This window comes from Mustela putorius, unplaced genomic scaffold (genome assembly GCF_011764305.1).
Source record: "Mustela putorius furo isolate JIRA1106 unplaced genomic scaffold, ASM1176430v1.1 tig00003909_pilon_pilon_pilon, whole genome shotgun sequence".
Taxonomy (NCBI): domain Eukaryota; kingdom Metazoa; phylum Chordata; class Mammalia; order Carnivora; family Mustelidae; genus Mustela; species Mustela putorius.
This window is the reverse complement of record NW_025422057.1, coordinates 19,487,178-19,508,964: the sequence shown is the minus strand read 5'-3', so window position 1 is coordinate 19,508,964 and position 21,787 is coordinate 19,487,178. Positions and strand designations below refer to the sequence as shown.

Sequence of the window (21,787 nt, the reverse complement as noted above, 5' to 3'; positions counted from 1 at the left end):
TATTTAAAAAAAAAAAAAAGTCCTAGCAGCTACTATTTAATGGGGACCCACTCAGTACGTGCAAGGCATTGTGCTGGACCCTTTACGAGGTCTTATTTTTATGTGAAGAAAAAAATAGCTTACTAGTTTGTTTTTATGCAGGTCCACTTAGAGGCATCGAGTATTTTTTCCATTCGTGTTGAAATACAGCGCTCTACTCTGAGGTAAGATTTGGGGAGAGGCGGGGAAGGTGCGGAGACGGGCTGAGGGCGGTCCCTGCCTCGCTTGTCTCCACCTTTTATTTTGACCGGTCCGATGGCGACAGGCTCGCACTAGGACCCAGGCGCCAGAGCGCCTCCGTCTGTCCTGTAGGTTCATTCAATCTCCCATACACACAGACCCACTGCGAGACCGACACACACTCACACACACTCACACACACAACTGAACGCACCGAGGCTCGGGAAGTCAGGTCGCCTCCTAGCCTCGGCGCCTCCTCCGCTCCAGCCAGCCGGGTCTCCTCTGGGGACCGGAGCTCGGCCGGGCAGCGCAGCCCCCAAAAGAGGACCAGCTCCGCGGACCCCGGTTCCTCCATGGGCAAACGCGGGCGGCCGCGCAAGGAAGCGCGCTGTGAAGGCGCGGGGCTGGCCCCCGCCGCGCCCCCGGCCGTGGCCGCGCCCCAGCCCCCGGCCCAGCCCGAGGAACCCGCGGGGGCCAAGCTCAGGTGCCCCTTCTCGGACATTTTCAACACCAGCGAGAACTCGATGGAGAAGCACATCAACACTTTTCTGCAGAACGTGCAGATTCTGCTCGAGGCCGCCAGCTACCTGGAGCAGATCGAGAAAGAAAACAAAAGTAAGTTTAGGGGCCCCGGCTCCGCCTCGGCGCCCGGCTCTTTCTTCCTCAACCACTTGGGCGACCCCTGTCGCCTGCTCGGCCCGCGCCCCCCTCCCCCCAACACACACATCCAGCCCTCGGCTGTAAAGCCGATGACACCGGAGAAAGGACACGCACGCACAAAGCTGCTAAAGATGTAACAAAGACGAGGGGGGGTGGGGGGGCCTGTTGGTGCGTCCGTCTGTCCGTCTCCCGGAGGCTGGGAGGACCGCGGGGAGCAAGCGGGGGAGTGTTGTTTGCTGACAACTGAGCCCAGGGCTCATCTCTTCGAGGTCGCCTTTCTTCCTTCTCCACCGCCCCCCCCAGCCTTCTCGGGCAGACAAGTGTTGTTTTTCTGTCGCTCGTTCCTGGGTGGGGTGGGGATTAGAAGCCGAAAGTTGGAAATCGTAGGCAGAGCTCCGCGGTTCGAGAAAACACACACACACACACACACACACTCACTCACGCACACACATACACACAGAGACACACACGACAACAATAACAACAACCACCACCACAACAACCAAACAGCCCTCCGCGGCGTGGGCTTGAGCTGGCTGACTCGGTTCTGCTTCTCCCTCCTGTCTACGGTGCTTTTTTCCTCCCCTCTCGCGGCAGGGCTCAGGCCATCGCGTCCGCGGATACAGTCCCCCAGCACCTCGGTTGCCCTGGGGTGCCGCCGCCCCCCTCCCCCAAACAGGCCGGCTGGGCCAGGCAGCACCAGCAGCTCGCCCCGGACCCGCCGTCCTGCGCCCGGGAAACTTGGCGAGGGGGACACAGCTAAAAGGAAACTTTGGGATCTCGCAGGAAACAATAGTTGGGGAAGAAGGTGTGGGCTGTTGTGTGCGGTTTCTTTATTTTCCGCGAGACGACTTACGAGGGAGCGCGCCTGGCGAGGAAGGCAAGCGCCTGCCTTGTCGATTTCTGCGGTTCTCCCGCCCTCACCCCCCCACTCCTTCTCTTGGGTTCAGGTGGAGAGCAATGTTTGGGGGGGGGGATGTGCTGGGAGCCCCACCCGGGCCTGGCCTCCTTTTTGTATTTGTTTGTTTCATTTTTGTCCCTGCCTGCTGGGTCCCCCAGTCTTCGTAGGCAGTCGACTCAGCGTCCTAACGGGGGCACGCGTGTGCGGCGTCTCCAGCACGGTGCTCACAAATAAGAGCTGGGGGAAGGGGTCGAGGCAGATAAACCCATGGACTGGAGAAAACCAGGCTGTTTCATCTGTCCGAACAAGTAGGAAGATCAATGAGACGAGAAAGAGAGAGAGAAAATGGTCCGATTGCAACGTGTCAGATCTTGCAAACCCCCCCCCCCCCAAAACACAACAACAACAGTCATCAAACACAAAAACACCTCAGCTGACCAACACCCCAGGCCTCCAGGGTGGAAGTAACCGTGTGTTGCCAGCGCAATTGTGCAGTGGCTGAAGGCAAAAACAAGGATCTGTGTTGGGAGACGGTTGTGTGTGTTCTTTTCTTTCTCTTCTCTCCTGTTTTCTCGGAGTGCCAGGGTTGCCAGAAAGGCGCATCGCTGGCTGCGTAGCCGACTCAGTTTGCAATTATTCATGGTGTGTGTGTGGGGGGCATTCGTCAGGAGGGTAGTTTCTGAAAAGCCAGAGCTGGTGGGGAGCTGGGTGAAGACGTGGTTTTGTTTGGCGTGTTTGCTTTTGTTGGAGGGGGGAGGGGCGCGATTTCTTTAGCTACCCCTCACCCCTGTCCGGGGTTCTCCGGAGTCTGTCCCATGGTGCCGACTCTGGCGGGGGGTGCACCCAAAGAGGGCACCTTGGCAATGTGTGGCAAACCTGGTCCTCCCCCCCACCCTCAGCATGGTGTACTAGGGAGGCTGCTGGAGCTTCCACCGCGTCCCGCCCCCCGCCCCCCCCCCGCCCCCGCAGACAATCAGAGACCTCCGCCCCCCCTGGCCGCCTCCCCCGCGGCGTCCCCCGCCGCCCTGGCCGCCGCCACCTCCTAGTTTACCCCGTGCCGGGTCTCCGGCGTGGCCACCAGTCACGTAAGCAGAGGGCCGGGCGCGCCGGGCCGGGCTACCCCGCACGGGGCGGGCCTGCGGCAGCCGAGCCGGGCTCCTGTGGCCGAGGAAGCCAGGGGGCTTCCTCCCGGTCCCTCTCCCGAGCCTCAGCGCTGCAAGCCCCGCAGCCCCCCGAGAGGGGTTCGGGAACCTCAGCGCCCCAGTCAAAGTCAACTTCGTGTGCGTAATCAGCCCCTCGGCCCCACTGCCCCCCCTCCGGCCGGCTCCCCGCGGGAGTATTTTTAGCTCTCTTGCTTCTATTTGCCGCCGCTGTTTGGCTCTGCATGACGTGATGCCAACGGCCCCCAGATTTCCCCGAGAGCTTGGGGCGCTGCGCCTTGCGGGGCTTGGCTGTGGGGGCCCAGCTCCAGGCCCTCGCCCCCTCCCCAACAGCTCTCGCTGGCGAGGGTGACCTCCAGCAAACTACGGGCGACCATCGCCGGGTCCTCTATTATGCCCCTTGCAAAGAGAAGCGGCCCACGGGAGGCTGCTTTATCCTCCCCACTTTCGGTACCCCCCCCAACACCTCCCGCTGGGTCTGGGTTTCCTGGTATGGAAAACGGCGGGCCCTACATCTGCCTCATTTTATTGGGGGCGCTTCTTCGCGCTGGCGCCGCTCGCCGTTGTTTTCTGCTCGCTGCACACAATGCCCGCGCGTCACGGCGGTCCGCGTGTGCACAGCAATAACGCGAGTTGGGGGGCGGGTCGTGCGTGCGCCGGGCTCGGGCACTGCGGGTCGCTCCGCGCGCGCGGGGCTTGTTTTGCTTCAGAGCCCCGCTTTCCGAAACGCTGACATCATTCACTCGTTGGGGGAGGGAGGGGGATCTGGGCGTTCCGATAGGACTCCAGCATTTCTCAGGTCCCTGGTTTTTGGAAGGAAGCAGGGATCCTAGTTGTTTAATTATTATTATGATGGGAGGAGGGCTCAAGCTTTGTTTGTTGGGCAAGTTATTTTTTCTTTTTTGCTTTTTAGGTCACTACTGCAAAGGGCATTGCTGGCCGGCTCAGGTGCACAACCTCCCCGCCTTCATTTCTGCCAGTTCCCCTGTAATCACTTGATCTCAGTTTCTCCGCCTCCTCCTCCTCCCCCTCCCAGCTAGAGACACATGGTTTCCACATGGAGACAAACTTCTTTCCTCTGACTGGACTTGACCTAGCTGCGTTGTTCAGCCTATCGCCAGCTTCAGCTTTCTCTGACGTCACGCGTTGCTGGGGCCAGAGACTGGTAGGTGGAGCCAGGAGGCAAGCCAGGAAATCTCTGGGAGCTGTAGTGTGGCCAGCTGGTACAATCCCTTCTTAAAGGGACGCTCTTCTCCCCTGAGAACGGGTGTCAGCCTTGATTCTCCATTTCGGGTTCTGTGAGACCTTCCCGAAATGCACCAGTAGACCCTGGTCACGAGATCACACGTTTCGTTTTTACTGTTGTTTGCAAAGTACTTACTTGGCAGGAGCTTGCCTTATTTTCCATTGTTGCCAGAACTGCTTTTCATTGCCTCTTTGAGGTTTCCGTAGTAGGAGTGCTCACCAAGCTGTGGCCACGGTGTTGAATTATTCCCAGTAGATATGGTGCGGCTCCTCAGGGGAGGGTATTCAAATTAAGTCACCCACTACTGACGGGCTGCTCTGTGCAAGGCAAGGATTCCCAAGGATGTGTGGGAGCGTTTTCCTGCCGTTCCAACTGATGTGACTCCTTAAGGATCTCAGATTAAAGGGCTCCAGAAATATTAATCATGGAGACTAGGACCAGTTATCACAAAACCAGAAGTTTTACGTAAGTCACCTCTGGCTTGGTCTTCTATAACTATTTGGGGTCCAGTGAATGGAGGGGGGGCCGGGTGGCCGCGTAGGACTGACTGATCGTTAGAAAAATATTTACTTCCTGTTTTGGAGAAGATTAAAACTGAAAGGGAAAAAGAACCGGACTCACAGAAAAGCTGCTCAGTGGACAAGCAGAAGCTGCTGTTAACAGGTAACATCCAGAGGATAGTAATGGGCTGCACAGTCAGTGTCTGGGCAAGGTTGCTTTGGGGGGGGGGGGGCATGCTTAAGACAGAGAAGAATGATTACATGGGAGTAGAGATCATGGATTACTGTCTGGGGTGGATTAGCTGGGTTTGAGGGTGAGGGGCTTTCCTAGGGGCATGGACAGGCCAAGGAGCAGCCTCTTCCTCCTCATGGAGGAAACTGCTGCTTTGTGGTGTCATTTGGCTCCTCCCTGCCTTCCTCGCCTGATCTCCTCTGCTCCTGTCCAGCAGGTTGACCCGCAAGCACGTTTCTCCGTCATGACTCTCTGCTTGACTCAGACTCTTCCCTCTGTCAGAATGGCTTCATTCTCTTACTCCTCTAGGGTTATCTGTATCTTACTCATCCTTCAAGACCTAGGTCAGCTCCCACCTCCTCTGACAGCCTCCTCTGGCTATTTCTTAATTCAGGGTAGTTGAGAGACTGAGAGCTTTACAGGGAACCCAGAGCAGGGCCCAGACTCCTCTTCCTTGCTGCTTACTGGCTTTGTGACTTCGGTACAAGTTAACCAGCCTCTCTGAGGTTCCTTTTTTGTAAAATGAGGATAACAATAGAGCCAGCCTCACATCATTGCTGAACAACTAAACGAGGTGCTCCATTTAAACATTTAAAGTCCCTGGAATATAGTAAGTGCTCAATAAATAGCCTCTTCTCTGAGCTTTGATAATCAGTAACCATGCAATCTTCTACCCACTACCTGTGTATTAGCTTTATATTCCCAGGGAGATGATCACCTATAGCATTTCAGTGTATCCCACCATTGCATATAGCATTCCACTGGGCATACAGGAGACACTTAATATGCATTCTTTGGTTGGATTTGTCATGTACTGGCTATGGCACAGTGATCAGGTTTGAAGGCCAGGGGACACAGTAAAGACTTTCTGGGGGCTTGGAGAAGTGTTGGAAATTCTGATCTCTTCCAAGGAAAGAGGTTCTCCTGTAATCAACATAGGTTGCTCTTGGCCTTTAAAGACCAGGGGCTGCACAGAGATGGTAGGTTAGGGTTGGAGAGTTGAAAGTGCCCACTGTCATCCGCTGTGACCCAGAAAGTGAATCAGTTACTAGCTTAGAGAGCAGGGGACTAGGGCAGCCTTGCTAAAATTGAGGACTTTAATGGCAACTAATGTTCAAGCAGGTCACATTTCTACATAGCAGGCAACTTACAATTCATTCATTCATTCCGCAAATATGTATTGAGCATGACTATGTGCATTCGCTTTTCCCTGACAACTCTGTGGGTTGATTTATGGTGGGAGTGGAGTGGGATATTTGTTTTTTGGGGGCTTTGTGAAAAGAACATTCTTAAGTCAGGTCTTTATTTTTGTGCTGCATCCTAAATTATGTTTCTCGGATTCAGCCCCCACCCCCCAAGTTTTAAATAAAATTTCTGCCCACTGGTAAATGCCAGAAGAAGACTTTGAGGATGTTGTTGTGGCTTTCAGAGCCCCAGAGCTCCTAGGGACTGGGCACACCACAGAGGGGACCCAAGGGACCCTAAGGAAATTGGAGAAGTTGAACTGAGCCATTCCTGGTGTGTGTGTGTGTGGGGGGGGAGGAGGTCCCATCAGTTCCAAGACGAAACAATAGCTGTTCACTGATCCTCCATGGCTGATGGAAACACTCTCCCATTGACACACCCAGAAATGGGGGTTTTTATCTGAGGATGGCTGGGCAAGAGTTTGGAGGGAAAACTCAGGGAAATGAAGACGGTTGCATGTTGCAGCACCAATTAACTGTGTTGCATAATATAGGTACTGGCTACCATTTTTGAGCATGGACTATATACCAAGTATGGGGCTAAATGTGCATTATCTCCTCCAATCTTCACAACAACCCCATGATATGTGCAATTTTATTACCCCATTTTATGGAGGGGGTAACCAAGGTGCAGGGATGTTGAGTAACTTGCCCAAAGGTCATATGGTTTAGTAAGTGGCAGAGCTGAGTTTCGAACCTAGGCTTCTGATTCCAGAATGAGCCTGCTGTCTTAAGCACTTATGCATGTACACATTTACCAGCCAAGGAATGAAGTCCAGAGACGTAAAATGACTTGCTCAAGGTCACCCAGCCACCCAAAGCAGAGCTGGTATTTGAAGCACTCTGTTGATTGTTCAAGGTCTTCCTGTACATACCCTGCTTAGAAAAGGCTTAGAAGTGAGGCCGAGGACAGAAGAGCCAACCAGAGAGGATTTTTGTTTTGTTTTGTTTTGTTTTGTTTTGTTTTGTTTTTGTTTTTCAGACTTGTTGAACTCTCTTGGCCCTAACTCAAGTTTAGGCTCCTAGGAAACACCACCCCCTCCTGCTGCCTTTCCCAAGTCTGTCCTCTGGGCATATCAGAGGACTTGGGCTGTTGCTATGGTACTGGGGCCAACAGCAGGTTCATCAAAAGCCGGGTCTTTTGCCTTTTAAAAAAAAGCCTGGCCCTGCAGAAATGAATTGGCCACAAAGATTTGCATCCGTCATTGTGGCTTATTCTGTTGTAGACCCCCCTGCCTCCTTACCCCATTCCTCCTCCCTACCATCTCCACTTTCTATAAATACAGTTGGATAAATATTGATTTAAACTGGGTTTCTGGAGGAGAAGCACATGGCTGCCCTGGCCTGGTCTTCGCTTAGATACCACCAGTATGCCAGGCCTGACCCACCTAACCCCCCGACAGCTCTGGCTTCCAAATGACCCGTTTGGGGAAGGTGAGTTGTGGTTTTGTGGCTTTTGAGTTGAGAGAGAGAGAAGGAGAGAGACAGAGGAGAAAAAGGAGTAAAAAAGCAACAACCCAGCAAGAAATAGGAATCTTCTTGTGGAATGAAGAAAGCAGTTTTCAGCAGGCAGGAATCAGGGGTGGGAGGCACATACTGCAGTCTGGCCTGCTGAACCGTTCTCTTGCCTTTCCCATTCTTCCTTCCACTCCATGTCGGGGTTTGTTTTTATTATTATTATTATTATTTTTTAAAGATTTTGTTTATTTATTTGACAGACGGAGATCACAAGTAGGCAGAGAGGCAGGCAGAGAGAGGGAGAGAGAGGGAAGCAGGCTCCGTGCTGAGCAGAGACCAATGTGGGACTCGATCCCAGGACCCTGAGATCATGACCTGAGCCGAAGGCAGCGGCTTAACCCACTGAGCCACCTAGGTGCCCCATGGGGTTTGTTTTTAAAGGAGGCAGGTGGTAAGATAGAGTGTCAGGGCTAGAAGGAACCCCAGTGGTCACAGCATCCATCACCCTCACTGTAGAGATGGGAAGGTGAGGCCCAGAGAGGGACAGTGGCTTTCCCAAGATGACACAGCAGAGGCAGAACCAGACTCTTCTGGGCCTCTTGCCTGGTGGTGAGACTGTATTACAAGCAGAGCCCCAAACGGGGCTTTTGTTTTACAGGTCAGGTGCTTATAAAGTCAGCAGTTCTCAAACCTGGTTTACTGATCCTAGGGTGTGTCCAGTTATTGCAAAGGTCATTGCAACATTCTCAATAGTCTTTCAAAATGAAGCTCATTTGAATTTGCCATTTAGAAAAAAATATTTTCTTTTACACGGCGGCTGGAGGAATCAGGAGGAGCCCAAAGGCAGTGACAGTGGCAGGATGGCTACCCAAACCTTATCTGAGGAGGAGAAATAAAAGTCTTCCCAAAGGGGCCTCCTCTGGGAATGGTGGGTGGAGCTCTCGGCTCACACTGGAGAGAGGCTTCCATTCCAGAGGGACCAACACCTGCTCTCTGGCTCTTCTGCTACTAAGGGGAAGTAATTGTCGCTGATATCATTGTCCCTGAGTGGCCTGGCTGGAGGTGTGAAAGCTGTCAACAGCTGACTTGATCTCTCCGGCCAAAGATAATGGGAACTTACCACCACCCTCCAGAGCTTGAGGCTTCTTCTTTGCTTCCTCATCTTGGCCTGAGTTGGGTTAGGCCACTTGCTTGTGAAACATTTTGAAAGTTCAGGTGACCCTTGCTTTGAGCAATCAATCTCCAGGAAATATACGTAAATAGGAACCCTTTAAAAAAAAACAACAAAAAAACAAACTTAGATTGGAGAACCTCTCTTTAAAAGGCCCTTGCAGCAAATCGTTTTATAATCTGTGGAACTAGGTTGCTTATCAGGCATTCTCCCTACATTTGTTCTGTGAATTTCTTCATTCATTCATTCAACTAATATTTAAAGAGCACATACTACTGCTTTATGTCAGGCACTGCTGTGCTAGTCCAGCCCTCATGCGTGGAGTGTATACTCTATTCCAGTGCTAGGTTTTAGAAATTCACTTGTCTTAAAGTGAACCCCAACAACGTAGCATTGCATCTGACTTGGACTTTGTGTCTTTGGTTCTAGCCATCATTGCAGATGGGACAAAAATTTATCTTAGGTTTCCTTAAAGGAATAGTCCCTCTCCCCTCCCTGCAGCCCCTACCCTCACCCTGTGTTTAAAATCTTTTGTGTTTAGTCTTTGTCTTTGTACTTTTTACAGATCTGACTGCCCCCCCCCCCCCCCCCCCCCCCCCCCCCCCCCCCGCCGCCTGAGCTTAGGAAACTAAGTACCCTGTAAGCAGCCTTGTAAATAAACACATTCCACTCTCAGTTCTTTACAGATTGGGGCATCTGTACTTGGAGGTTTGTCCATAACTAGTGTTCCTACCAAGCCCACTCTCCCATATAACAAACATGCCCTTGGCCACATACCTCTTATATCCAACTCCAGCATCTGCTAAGGAAATTTAAACACTGCAAAATTAGAAAGATAAACATAGTGTCCTGGGGGAGATTGGGAAATTCAAACTAAAGCCAATAAAAAGGGATTTGGATTACCTACAGTTCGAGACGTTTTACTCTTGTGTCTTTATGGCCATTAGCAAGAATACTTGAATTAAGATGATTTGGGATAATTTTGATACTGTTGTATTAAAATGGAGGGCGTGCCCAGGGCTGCTGTGTTTGTGGTCGTGGGTGGCAGGTGGGAGCTGGGATGGCCTCTGTTTTTCTTTCTGCAGGGCCCAGAGCTACCCTATGGCACCCTTCTTCCTCCGCCACACCCAACCTCCCATACCGTATTGCTTGACTCCGGAGACTCTGAGTGCCTTGCATGCAACTTTCTTTCATTCTTTCTAACAGCTGTAAAATTTAGCTCAATTCAACAGATAATTACTAAAACCTGCCAGGAGCCAAGGCCTGTGCTTGGTGCTTTCAAAGGGCAGACGGTATGGTCTCCAGTTCCAGCTCATATTCCAGCACAAATGATAGACAAATAGAGACCAATAAATAATTCTTGCCTGTCTCCTAGGAGTCTGGTAACCTGTCCCCAAGGGGACTGCTGACAAGTGCAATGTTGTCTCTGTTTTCCAAAGGCATAGCGATAATAACCCCTTTTACTGAGCAGTTACTATGCACCAGCACAATGCTAAGTGCTCTGTATTAAAACCCTCACAACCATCCAAAAGGAGGGTGCGAGAATTATCCTGATTCGTAAATGAGGAGAGCCTCAGCCTTGGCAAGGCTACGTTTCCCAAAGCCACATGCTAGCACAGAGTGGAGCTGAGGCTCAAACCTAGGTTTTTCTTTCTTTTTTTTTTCCTTAAGAGAAGTTGGGCCTCAAGGGGCAAGAGGCAAGAGATGGAATCTGGAATGTCTGAAGTCCAAGCTGAGGGTTCCCCTTGGGGAATGCCTCCCTGGAGTGAGTTCCTTTACTTCCCACTCCTCCTAGGGCGGAGAGAAGGCCGCTGAAACCTTCCAGGGCTCCTTGGGTACTGACACTAAAGTCAGATTAAGGCCCGTTTTCTGAAGGGCAATAGTCCTAGGGTGTCGCTCCTTGCATGTGCAGTACCGCCTTGCCCAGCACCCCCTGGGGAACTCACCCAACCAGTAGAGCTCCTGTGGCTCTGCACACTAGGGTGTCAGGGGTATGAATCCACACCCTATCAGGCTGTACTAGGTTTGCTGAAGGTGTTCGAGCTTGTAGGGCAACTGGTCTGGCCCTGCTTGGAGCCAAGGGCTTCTGCCAGAGAAGCTGGGGTGGGCGGGGGCGGGGGAGAAGCACGTGTGAGTGGCAGAGATGAGCTGGAGACCCTGGCTGCCACCGTGACCGCGTGGGCCAGCTGGTTCTGGTCAAGCGGCATAGGTCCAACCTCTTCCTCTCCTCAGTGGAGATCGAGGAAACAAGAGTGATCTTCAATATAACTGGGTTCATGTCGCGGACTTGTTTCAAACCTTTCAGTAGTTTCTTTCCTATCTCACCCTTACTGTTGAGAACGAGTGTGGTCTCCTAAGATGGGCACCTTGGCCTCTGCTGGGAGCTTGTTGGAAAGGGGACTCCCAGGTCTTGCCTCAGACCTGCTGAATCTGAATCTGTATTTCACCACGATTTCCAGGTGATTTGTGTCCTCGTTAAAGTTTGAGAAAGCCGGCCTAGACAGCCCTTGTGATTGCCCTGGTCTTTCTGTCCACCCGAAGCCATCCTGCAATTTACTATTTATCCTTTATCCTACGTATCACGATTTACCCTGAGTTTGCTTGCTTGTCATCAGTGTGCCGGGCTAGAATACAAGCACCGTGAAGTGAGCCCCGGGTCCGTTGACTGGTTTCATTCATGATTCTGTCTTCAGCATCTAGCTTAGTGCCCCACACAGAACAGATGCTTAAGGAATAACTATTGAATGAAGGATGAGTTCTCTCTCTTTAACCTTCTGACCTAGTGTTTCTCAACAGGGGAGCTACTGGTGAGACAGTTGTTCTTATGCGGATTAGTCCAGAATACTGCAGGATGTAACATCCTTGGTTTCTACTCACTAAATGACAGCAGACCCTCAGTCATTGTAACACTCAAGAAAGACTCTCCTACTTATTTCCAAAGCCTCCCAGGGGATGGTATTACCCTTGGTTGAGACCACTGCCCTAAACAGTTTTGTTTGGTTGGTCTGTTTAAACATACCTTGATGTATGCTGTGGGGTGCCAGACTTAGAAAATCTAAGTTTGAATCTGGTCATTACCTGTGTGACCTTGGGCACATCTCTTAACCTTTTTGGACCTCATCTGCAAAACAGGGAGTCTCAGAGGTGTGCAGAGGAGCCCATGAGCTGACTGTAGGAGCAGCACTGTGTACGTAGTTGGCTGTCATGGCGTGGAAGCTGGTCCACAAAGGGAGGCAGATTGTTCCAAGCTTTCTGGGGACTCCCAGAATCCTAGAATCAGAATGTTGCGGCTGGAAGAGATGGCAAGATCACGCTCATCCTTAAGCAGGCTAGGAAGGGCCTGGTGTTTTTATTCTAAATGGTGCATCTCAGGCAGAGAACTCAGCCCTAAGGCAGCAGGCTGGGTGTGTGACTTAACAGTGTCCAGGGCCTGGCAGGGCCTAAAGAGTGACCGCCACAAGTTTCTGCTGCCTGGAAGGGAGTGGTGATGCCAGTGGATGGGGGCAGGGTGGCTCTAGCCAGGCTCCTGGCGGGGGAGGGAGGGTTACCCAGGACTGTGGCAAGAATGTGGGGTATCCTCTTACCAGCAGGGAAGGCCTCTAGCAGTCCTTTTTTTTTTTTTTTAAGGTTTTAAAATCAAGTTGCATCTACCTTTGAAAGTAGAGATCATTGGATCCAAAGCCTGATACATGCAACAAAAGATAGGAATAGTATATTCTTGCTTTTGAATATAGATGCAAACATTCTAAGGAAAATACTAATTCATGGAAGGAGCAGTGTTTCAAAAGAATAACATACCGTGGCTGAGTGGGCTCTATGCCAGGGATGGCTGAAAGTCACGAAATCTACCAGTATAAATGATTATAACCACAAATTAAAGGAGAAAAATAAGGGACTAGAGCAACAAATGATGAAATGTCATTTGAAAAAAGTATTCAGGATGCATTCCCGATGAAGGAAACCATTTCCATACAAGAAAGATTATTGAGGTTAGGCCCATGGCTTGTGGTCATCACCAGCCGGGGGGTTGATTCCAAGGCCACCCTTTCCTTAGAGAAGAATGAACCTTAAGCCGAAAACAAAAGCAGGCTTTTGGGATGTAACCTGATATTTAAAAGTTTGAGGCTCATGAATTTAAAATATCAGAAAACTTGGGGCCCCTGGGTGGCTCAGTGGGTTAAAGCATCTGCCTTCGGCTCAGGTCATGATCCCAGGGTCCTAGGATAGAGCCTCACATCGGGCTCTCTGCTCAGCAGGGAGCCTGCTTCCTTTCCTCTCTCTGCCTGCCTCTCTGCCTACTTGTGATCTCTGTCGGTCAAATAAATAAATAAAATCTTTAAAAAAAATCAGAAAACTTATTCTAATTAATGAATTGATTTATATGTCACAAATCAACCGGAAAAAGACTTATGGAGATGGGTAGAGAGCACAGGACGGGAGTCTTTGGGCCTGAATCCTAATCCTTGCTTGGTGGCTTTGATAGACAGCAGCTGTGTGGCCTTTTGGTCAGTTATGATATCTCTCTGGCCCTCAGGTTTCTCATCTGAAAAATGGAAAATGGAGACTGGATTGAGAAAGAAGCTTAATGATGTAAACGTCTATGAAGTAAACCATGAAATGTTATGGGGGGGCATTAACTTGGCACGTCCCTAGCAAAGTCCTTTTCCAAAATCCGGAAGATCGTTTCAGTTGCACCCCCAAGTGGGATGGGTGTTCCGGGGCAGCAGGTATCTTAGATGTGCCTATGAACTGAGTCCTGCAATGCAGATTTCTTCTTGGATCCAAGTTAATGCAAAAAAGAAGGGAAAGGACATTCGAGAAATTAACACATCCATTATAATCCCCGAAATAGGCTGCTGTAATAAGGGCCATTTAATAAAATTGTAAGAAGCCCTTTTCTAAGGGGGAAGAGATAGGCCAGGATGGAAGTCAAGTGCAGCTGTTTGAGCCTCTGCCAGTGGCCTGATCTCACCAGAAAACTGAAGTTAAAAAACAACAAACTTCCAGATTCAGCAGTCTCAGACGAACTCTGCCTCCCCCTGCCGTTTGCTCCCGCCCCCACGTCTTTTCTCTCCCTGTCTCCCCAGCTCAGGCACCTGGGTGGCTTGGTGCTTTTCCGAGCGGTGGGGATGTCAGCCCGCAGCCCTGGCGACTGGAGCCCTGGGAGGCGGCAGCTACCTCTCGGGTTTAGCATTACGTCATCCTTTCTAGACCCAAATTTATCTCGGCTGCACGCAGACCCGCAGCTCTGAGCTGCTGCTGACTTGAGGAGAGCTTACGCATGAAGTTGGGCAAGGCTGACTCACTGGGCAGAAGGAAAGGTTTTCTGCTGCTCTTCACGTTTTTGGGCCCTGAGGGGGAAGGAGGCTGTGTTGTCATTTTGGGGTGGAGGATGGAAAAAGACGTATAACTGTTAAGGCTCTCATTTAGGAGCTCAGGACTCACCCTTCCTCCATCTTCAGCCTTCATTGCTTGGACACCCCCCCCCCCCCCCCGCCATCCTTACAGATAATGGCAGAAAACCGTGCCCTGCACACCAAGCGTTTTGCACTTTCAGGGAAGTTCTCTTAAGCACCAGGTGTTACCAGTGCAGTGACTTTGGACTTGTAACTTCACCTGACGGTCCCTTCCCCTCTCTCCATCTCTCCTGTCTGCAGAAAAGATGTAATACAGACCAGTCTCCATTGTTCATGAATCTGCAATAAGTCTTTTGGAAATCTGCATGGAGTAAACTGACAGAAAGGACCCCTAAGAATGGAGAGCTTTGCCTGCTTGCTCCAGGAGGCAGCACATCCCCATCTTGGCTGTGTTTGTTAGAGGCCTGGGGGATTCAGGGGGACTTTTCCCATTTTCAAATAAGGCTCCCCTGAGAGAGATACTTTAGGGAGAGGACAGGACCAGAGATTGTGGGTAAGATTCCAGCTTCTGGATTCTTCTCTCAGTTTCCCCATCTGCGTTTGTAGGACACACTGGATTCATTTGAATAAAAGAAAGGCCACAGCTGCCTCTGGGTTTCTCCAGGCTGGGACTGGCGCTGAGGGATGGTTTATGAAGAGTATTCCTTTCTCGAGGCTAGAGCCCCAAGCTTTGTGCTGTGGGAGGCCATTGTGGCCAATGCCAAAGCAAGAATTCTAGAGGTCAGCCAGAGCAGGGAGAAGGAAATGGCACCTTCAGTTGCTATTGGAAAAGAATGACTTCCTGTCTATAAATCTGCCCTTAACACTGCCCACTGCCCTCCATCACCATTACCTCTGCTATTCTTCAACATAGGCAGGTGGGCCTTTTGGGTGACTCTCACCCTACTTTCCATTTCCTCCTCTCCCTCTTGGTCGTTGCTCTAAAAGAAGGGCTAGTTAATTAATTCATCTGGAGGTCAGCTGTGAAAGGTCAGGCACGTGCCCTGAGCATCATGCTTTCTCTTAATAACCTGCGAGGGCATACGATCTACAGATTTAAACCCATGTGTATTTTCAGTTGGTACTTTTTTTTTTTCTTTTTTGATTGCATGTCACATGGTTTATCTCCCACTGAGGAGACTTTTATTTGTCATGAATCTACCTCTTTTAAATTCCTGCAGTAGCACTTAGCAGTTTGGGATCTAAAGCTTAAGGAGTCTACAAGTAGTAGAAACTAACTTTCAACCTAGTAATTTTTGCCCTTAACTAACAGGTCTTAGCAGATAGCTATTTTCTTTTTAATAATTCCATTCTTCGCTTTGCCCCATAGGTCCTTTGTTGAGAGTAGTTGTTACCAGTATCCAGTGGGAAACCCCAGATCTGAAGTGATCTATCCAACAACAGAAAAAGACTATTTTAAAGTCTTAAAAAAAAAAAAAATGACTCTCCTGTGAACAGCTTGGGAACACCTCTCATTTTGGGTCTCCTTGCATTTGATGGGACATCTATTTGGTTCTTAAACGTGGTTCCAAATGTAATATTCAAAAGGCTGGCATAATTTTGCAGTTTTTGACTTCATTGGAAATTGAAGAAGAAGAGTGAAAGGATAGAGAGAAGGCATTAAAACGCAGCATGGATCTCGTGACATTTTTGAGAGGAAGATTTTCATTCTGACATGATATTTTCTGCAGTAGCCACTGGAATGACCATAGGGAAGGGGAAATTCTCCCCTCACCAAGAGCTTCCTGTTGTTTTGGATGTCCACCAGCAGGTTAAAATACTCAGGGTGGGAAAACGTTATGGATGTTTATATAATTCCCAGCTTGCTCCTAGAGCATTCAGCACTTATGACCCTCTTGCCCTTCCTCTCCCTAGACCAGTGGTTCTCAACTGGGAGTGACTTTGTGCCCCGCCAGACATTTGGCAGCGTTTGGAGACATTTTTGGTTGGTAGTGTGCTACTGGCATCTAGTGGGTAGAGGCCAGGAATGCTGCTGGGCATCCCACAAAGCACAAGTCCGCCTCCCCCCCCCCTGCCCCCCCGCCCCACATGCATTATTTGCCTGAAATGTCAATAATGTAGAAGTTGAGAAACTCTGGTCTACACTTGAGGGCTTGTTAGATTGAGGACTTGAAAAGAGAACGGCAGAGAAGATAGCCGTTGGCAATCCTTTAATGTGGTCCCTGCTCTCTTTAGCCACTGCTTTCAGTTCCCTCTCTAAGGGGGAGAACAAGAGAGGAAACAATTGCTATAGCTTCCATTAACTGAGTGGCATGTACTAAATGCTGGAATTTTTTCATTTAATCTTCACAATAAGCCCTATTGCCCATAGACTCCTTGAGAGTAGGATCTATGTCTGTTTCTCTCATTACTGTACACATTATGTCCAGTACAGTGCTTGACACATGGCAGACCCTCAATGTTCGGATAAATGGAGTAACTATATCTATTTTATACATGAGGAAATGAGGCTTGGAGAGTCCAGACAGGTAGTATAAGTAGAAGAGTCAGGATTTGAACTGAACCCTTTGTGACTTCTGCACTAAATCACTTACCCACTGAATTATGTCCTTCACTTGCAATAGTGGAAAGGATTTCTAGTCTCTCAAGTCACTAGTGAGGGCCTGAGGCAAAATAAGTTTTTAAACATACAATTAAAACAAAACAAAACAAAACAAAAAACAACCACCTTGAAAACCGAACTACCTTTATGTGGAAACCAGTGTGGAAGAAGGGCCTCATGGCAACTTTCTCTGGTACTGGAGGGATCATCCTCTGTTTTTGAACAGTGATCTTAGCTTTTCAAATGCTTATGTGGGCACCAGCTGAACAGCACATTTTGTGATGGGGAAACTGAGGCGTGTAAGTTACATAGAAAATTTGCAGTAGTAGATAGAGGACTAGAACATGGCATTTCAGATAAAGAATGCTCCAGGTCCTGGGCACCCATTGGAAGTCGCTGGGAAAAGAGCTTTCCGGAAACTGGCTCAAATTCTTCCTTCCCATAAGTAAAGCCCAGAAAACTTCGTCTTTACACTCTGGAGACAGAAGTCGAATGGGACTACATTTCCCAGCTGCCATTGCGGAATTCGGCAAGGCGCAGGCCCACTGAAGTGGTGTGTGTACTACCACTCCCGATGTGCAGTGGGAGGGGCGGGACTACATTTCCCAGGAGGCAGAGGAAGGGGCGGGGCGGGGGCGGGCCTCGGTGCTGCGCCCGCCCCTCCCCCGTGCTCGCGCGGAGAGGTAAACAAACCGCGCGCGGGCTGCCGGCGGCGGCGGCGGCGGCGGCGGCGGGCGCGGCGGGGGCGACAAGGGCGGCGGAGAGCGCGCCGAGCCGTGGCCGGGCTGGCCCGCCCGCCCGCCGCACATGTCCCCGGGCGGCACCGGCCTGTATCCGCCTGCGGCGCCTCCTGTCGGCCGGGGAAGGGAGCGCGTAGAGGTCCCGGTCGCCACCAGCGGTGCCCATGGAGAGGGTGCGGATGATCAACGTGCAGCGCCTGCTTGAGGCGGCCGAGTTTTTGGAGCGCCGGGACCGAGGTAACGGCTGGGCGCCGCCGCCTCCGCCACCACCTGAGCCCGCGCACTCCTTCTCCACGCGGGGAGTGCGGTGTGGCGTGTGAGGGGAGGGAGAGTGCGTGTGTATTGGGGGGGATGTGAGAAGGGGTGCGCGTGTGAGGAGAGGGGTACGTGCGTGAGCAGAGGAGGCAGGGGTGCGTGCGCGAAGGGTGCGTGTGTAAGAGGTGCGTGCATGAGCAGTGTGTGTGAGGGGAGGTTCGCGTGCAAGCAGGGGTGTGTGAGGGGAGGGAGGGTGCGTGTGTGAGGAGCGGTGCGCGTGCGACAGGTGCGTGCGTGATGAGGGGTGCGCGTGTGCGGGGAGGCGGGGGTGTGTGTGAGGAGGGGAGCGTGTGTGAGGAGGTGCGTGGTAAGGGTGTGAGGAGGGTGCGCGTGAGGGGAGAGAGGGCGGGGAGGGGTGCGGGAGGTGGTGGGAACCCGGAGCCTGCGAGGGGAGGGGTGCGGGAGAGGCTGCGCCGGCCTGCTTGTGCGGGGAGGACTGGGGGACGAGGTAGGGGGGAGGGACGGGGATCTGGGGGCAGAGGGGAGGTGGGCAGAGCAGAGGGAGGGAGTGTGTTGAGAGTGGGCGCCGGCCCGAGGACTTGGGAGGTTGGAGGGAGGTTAGAGCCGAAGGAAGGGGGAGGCGGCGGCGCAGGTAGGGGTGGAGGAGGCGAGGCTGGGAGCCGAGGAGGGGAAAGCCGGCTGAGGAGCCACTGGGGAGGAGGGTGCGCGCATGTGGGAGGAGACGCGACCCTATTTAGGGACTGGGGCTGGAAAAGATGTAAAGAGACTGGGGAGTGAAGAGTGGGAACTCTGGAAATTATGGTGTCGAGGGAGAAAAATGTCCTCTGAGACGGGGCAGTTGAATGGTTTGAAATACGTGAAAATGGTGCGCTTAGTGAGAGACCCAGAATGGGGAGAGTTTTTTGAGGCAGGTGAAATAATTGAGGTGGATGGTAACTAGTCTCAGAAATTAGTGTGTTTCAGTTAAGAATTCTTGGAGAAAAGGATTTTTGGAAAGGGTGGAGAGATTACTTGGTTTAGAAGAAGTATTGGTACGCCTTTCAGGTGATGGGTTGGGTCTGTATATAATGTTACATGATAAATGTCCTCACAAGGACTGAGAATTTTATCTTCCAGCCAGAAAGTGGAAAAATGTTACCTCCTTTTCTTCTGCTGTTTTCAGCAGCATGTTACTGCAAGGACTTCAGCTCTGTGGATCCATGGATTTGAGTAAATTCCTGTTCTCATATCTTTTTCTCTTGCTGTCTCTTTAGAGTGTGAACATGGCTATGCCTCAACGTTCCCCTCCATGCCGAGCCCCCGGCTGCAGCATTCAAAGCCCCCAAGGAGATTGAGCCGAGCACAGAAACACAGCAATGGGAGCAGCAACACCAGCATTGCCAACAGGTAGCAAGCTGGGGAGGTTTAGAAAGGGCACCTGGAGAGAGGGAGCACACACTCAGGCAAAAGTTCAGGTCCAACGGACCTCAGTTCTTTAACACCAAGTCTGGAGCAACACTGAATAGTCAAATGAGTTCCTTTACCACCATTTCTGGAGATTTGGCCCTTTTAAACTGATACAGTCTAGATGTCATAACCTGACTTTGTGGGGAAGGGCAGGAGTAGAATCCAAAGGAAAACCAAAGAGTTCTTGCTGGGTTTATTAAGTGGGGGCGTCTGTGACTGAGAGGGACAATAAAGTGAAACCTGACATGTGTCCATGCATGCAACCACATGCTAAAAGTAATCTTAGTCCAGCTTTAAACTTGGATGATCCAAGAAGAATTTTTAAATGCCAGAAATAGCTCAGGCAGGATATAAAGCAGAATCAAGGGTTTTGTTAAAGGAATAAAAATTTTTGGTTGGAGTAGGAAGTTAGTGGGCATGGGCTGTTTGTTGTTTAAGGATGGAAGGGAAGACCATGCTATGAAAGTTGTGTCTCTTATTTGATAAGACAGAGTTGGTAAGGGAGATTTTAAAGAAAAACAAAACAAAACAGAAAAAGAATGAAGATGCTTATTTTTCAGTCCAAAGGGTTCCCTAGGAAATGCTTGTCTGGATGTACTCAGACATAGTTGACTTCCATTTTTTGAAGACTTTTGGTAGTGCCTGGCTGTCTTTTCAGTGTTTTGCCCCAGAGGGCCAGGGAATTCTAGTGATTCAACTCATAGGAAGTTTTTAAAAGGCTACCTTAAAACCAACAGATGCTGTGTTTTCCATTTATAAGAGGAATTAAATGAGACCTCTTTTCCTGATTCCCCAAAGCTTTGTCTAGAGAATGTAAGAATTTATTTTGGAGAGACACAGAGCAATCTCTGGGAAACTAAGGTTACCTGATGAGTATGGGGAACTCCAGACAGGTAGTTAGGTAGTCACTTGGGGAAGTAGGTTGGGAAAAGAGCAGGAATAGGAGCTTTTACTAATAGATGCAGGAAACTTGAGGCTCCTATATATAATAATTAGAGCTCGAAAGGTTGGATCTTCCTACTCTGCATTTTTGACATTGCTGAGGCGAAAGTAGGATTCACTCTTCCCTCTTTGACTCATCTTTAAAGCTGTGAGTTTCCTTTTTTGGCTTTTTCAGTAGGACTATTCTGTGTTTTTTAAACTTAATTTTTAAAATTATAAAAATAGCTATAAGCTTAATATGCTGTATTTATTTATTTATTTAAAGATTTTATTTATTTATTTATTTATTTATTTATTTGACAGACAGAGAGAGAAAGAGAGAGACAGCGTGAGAGGGAACACAAACAGGGGGACTAGGAGAGGGAAAGCAGGCTTCCCACCAAGCAGGGAGCCCCATGCAGGGCTCGATCCCAGGCTGTTGGGACCATGACCTGAGCCAAAGGCAGATGCCTAATGACTGAGCCACCCAGGCAACTCTTACTATGCTGTATTTATGTTTATGTGTGGGTCTAGAAGGTTTTTCTATGATATGATAGGTTTGGAATGAAAATATGTAATATGATACATAGCATTTATACAAATAAAATTCAGTTTTCTTGTTCTTCACTGTTTCTATTAGGATCTATATTTCAAGAATTCAGATTCAATCCATGTATAGATTAAAAAAGGTTTAAAAAAAATCTTTTTTAAATTTAGAGACATGCAGAGAGTATCAGGAAACCAGACCTGGGTTTTGTCATGCTACAAATATTTACTGAGTATTTCCTCTTTTGTAGAAGTTAGGTAAATGATCTTATTACATTTTCTCTTCATCCCTCTTCTCATCTATAAAATGAAGGGATGGACTGCATATTTACCAAGGTCCCTTTCTGCCCTGAAGTTCTGTGACACTGATTTATTGATAGTTCTAGCGATCAGTTATAATATTAGTTATTCAGTATACCACTCCATCATTACAGAGGCAGCCTCATTACTAACAATTCAAGGATTATAGATGCATAAAAAAGATACATATTTCTAGATTTTACCAGTTACGTTATAGGTCATTAATAAGTCTTTGTCATCTATTGACTTAAATTTTGCTCAGCTTGGGGTTTTGACCCAGTGGTGTTTCTGTTTCATGATAGGGTTCCTGTTAGGATTCTACTATTGTGTGTGGGACCACAGTGCTAATTACCATATGTTTTAGCAGAGCATATCAGAAAATTTGTAAAACTACAGGCATGCCATGTTCTTACAGTACCCATGGGAAAATAATTACGTATACATTGGACCACCCAAGACTAAGGAAGATAATTTTTCATAGGAATATAAGTAGTAAGAAGGAAGGAAAAAGAGAGAGAAAGAAACAGATTTTAGAATATACTAAGGTCCACCCACGTGTGGGGTGTAGACTGGGGCCTATAGATGAGAATTAGTATGTTTTTTTTTTTTTTTAAAGATTTTATTTATTTATTTGACAGAGAGAAATCACAAGTAGATGGAGAGGCAGGCAGAGAGAGAGAGAGGGAAGCAGGCTCCCCGCTGAGCAGAGAGCCCGTCCTCGATCCCAGGACCCTGAGATCATGACCTGAGCCGAAGGCAGCGGCTTAACCCACTGAGCCACCCAGGCGCCTGAGAATTAGTATGTTAA

General features: G+C 49.7%; 1 protein-coding gene across 4 annotated transcripts in view; it reads left to right on the top strand.

Moving 5' to 3' along the window:
• The first annotated feature begins 321 nt into the window (after nucleotides 1-321).
• The window catches only part of MXI1 (MAX interactor 1, dimerization protein), an 81,523-nt gene continuing 60,057 nt past the window's right edge, over nucleotides 322-21,787 (top strand). Inside the window, exons 1-2 of one of the 4 annotated variants that reach the window (XM_045068883.1) lie at nucleotides 322-834; nucleotides 19,020-19,152. In XM_045068883.1, the coding sequence (XP_044924818.1) occupies nucleotides 573-834; nucleotides 19,020-19,152 (395 nt within the window). In that variant the 5' untranslated portion in view covers nucleotides 322-572. Of the gene's footprint in view, nucleotides 835-17,461; nucleotides 17,728-19,019; nucleotides 19,153-21,787 lie in introns of those variants that run through there. The other 3 variants (XM_004763873.3, XM_045068884.1, XM_004763874.3) reach the window with 3 other exon arrangements.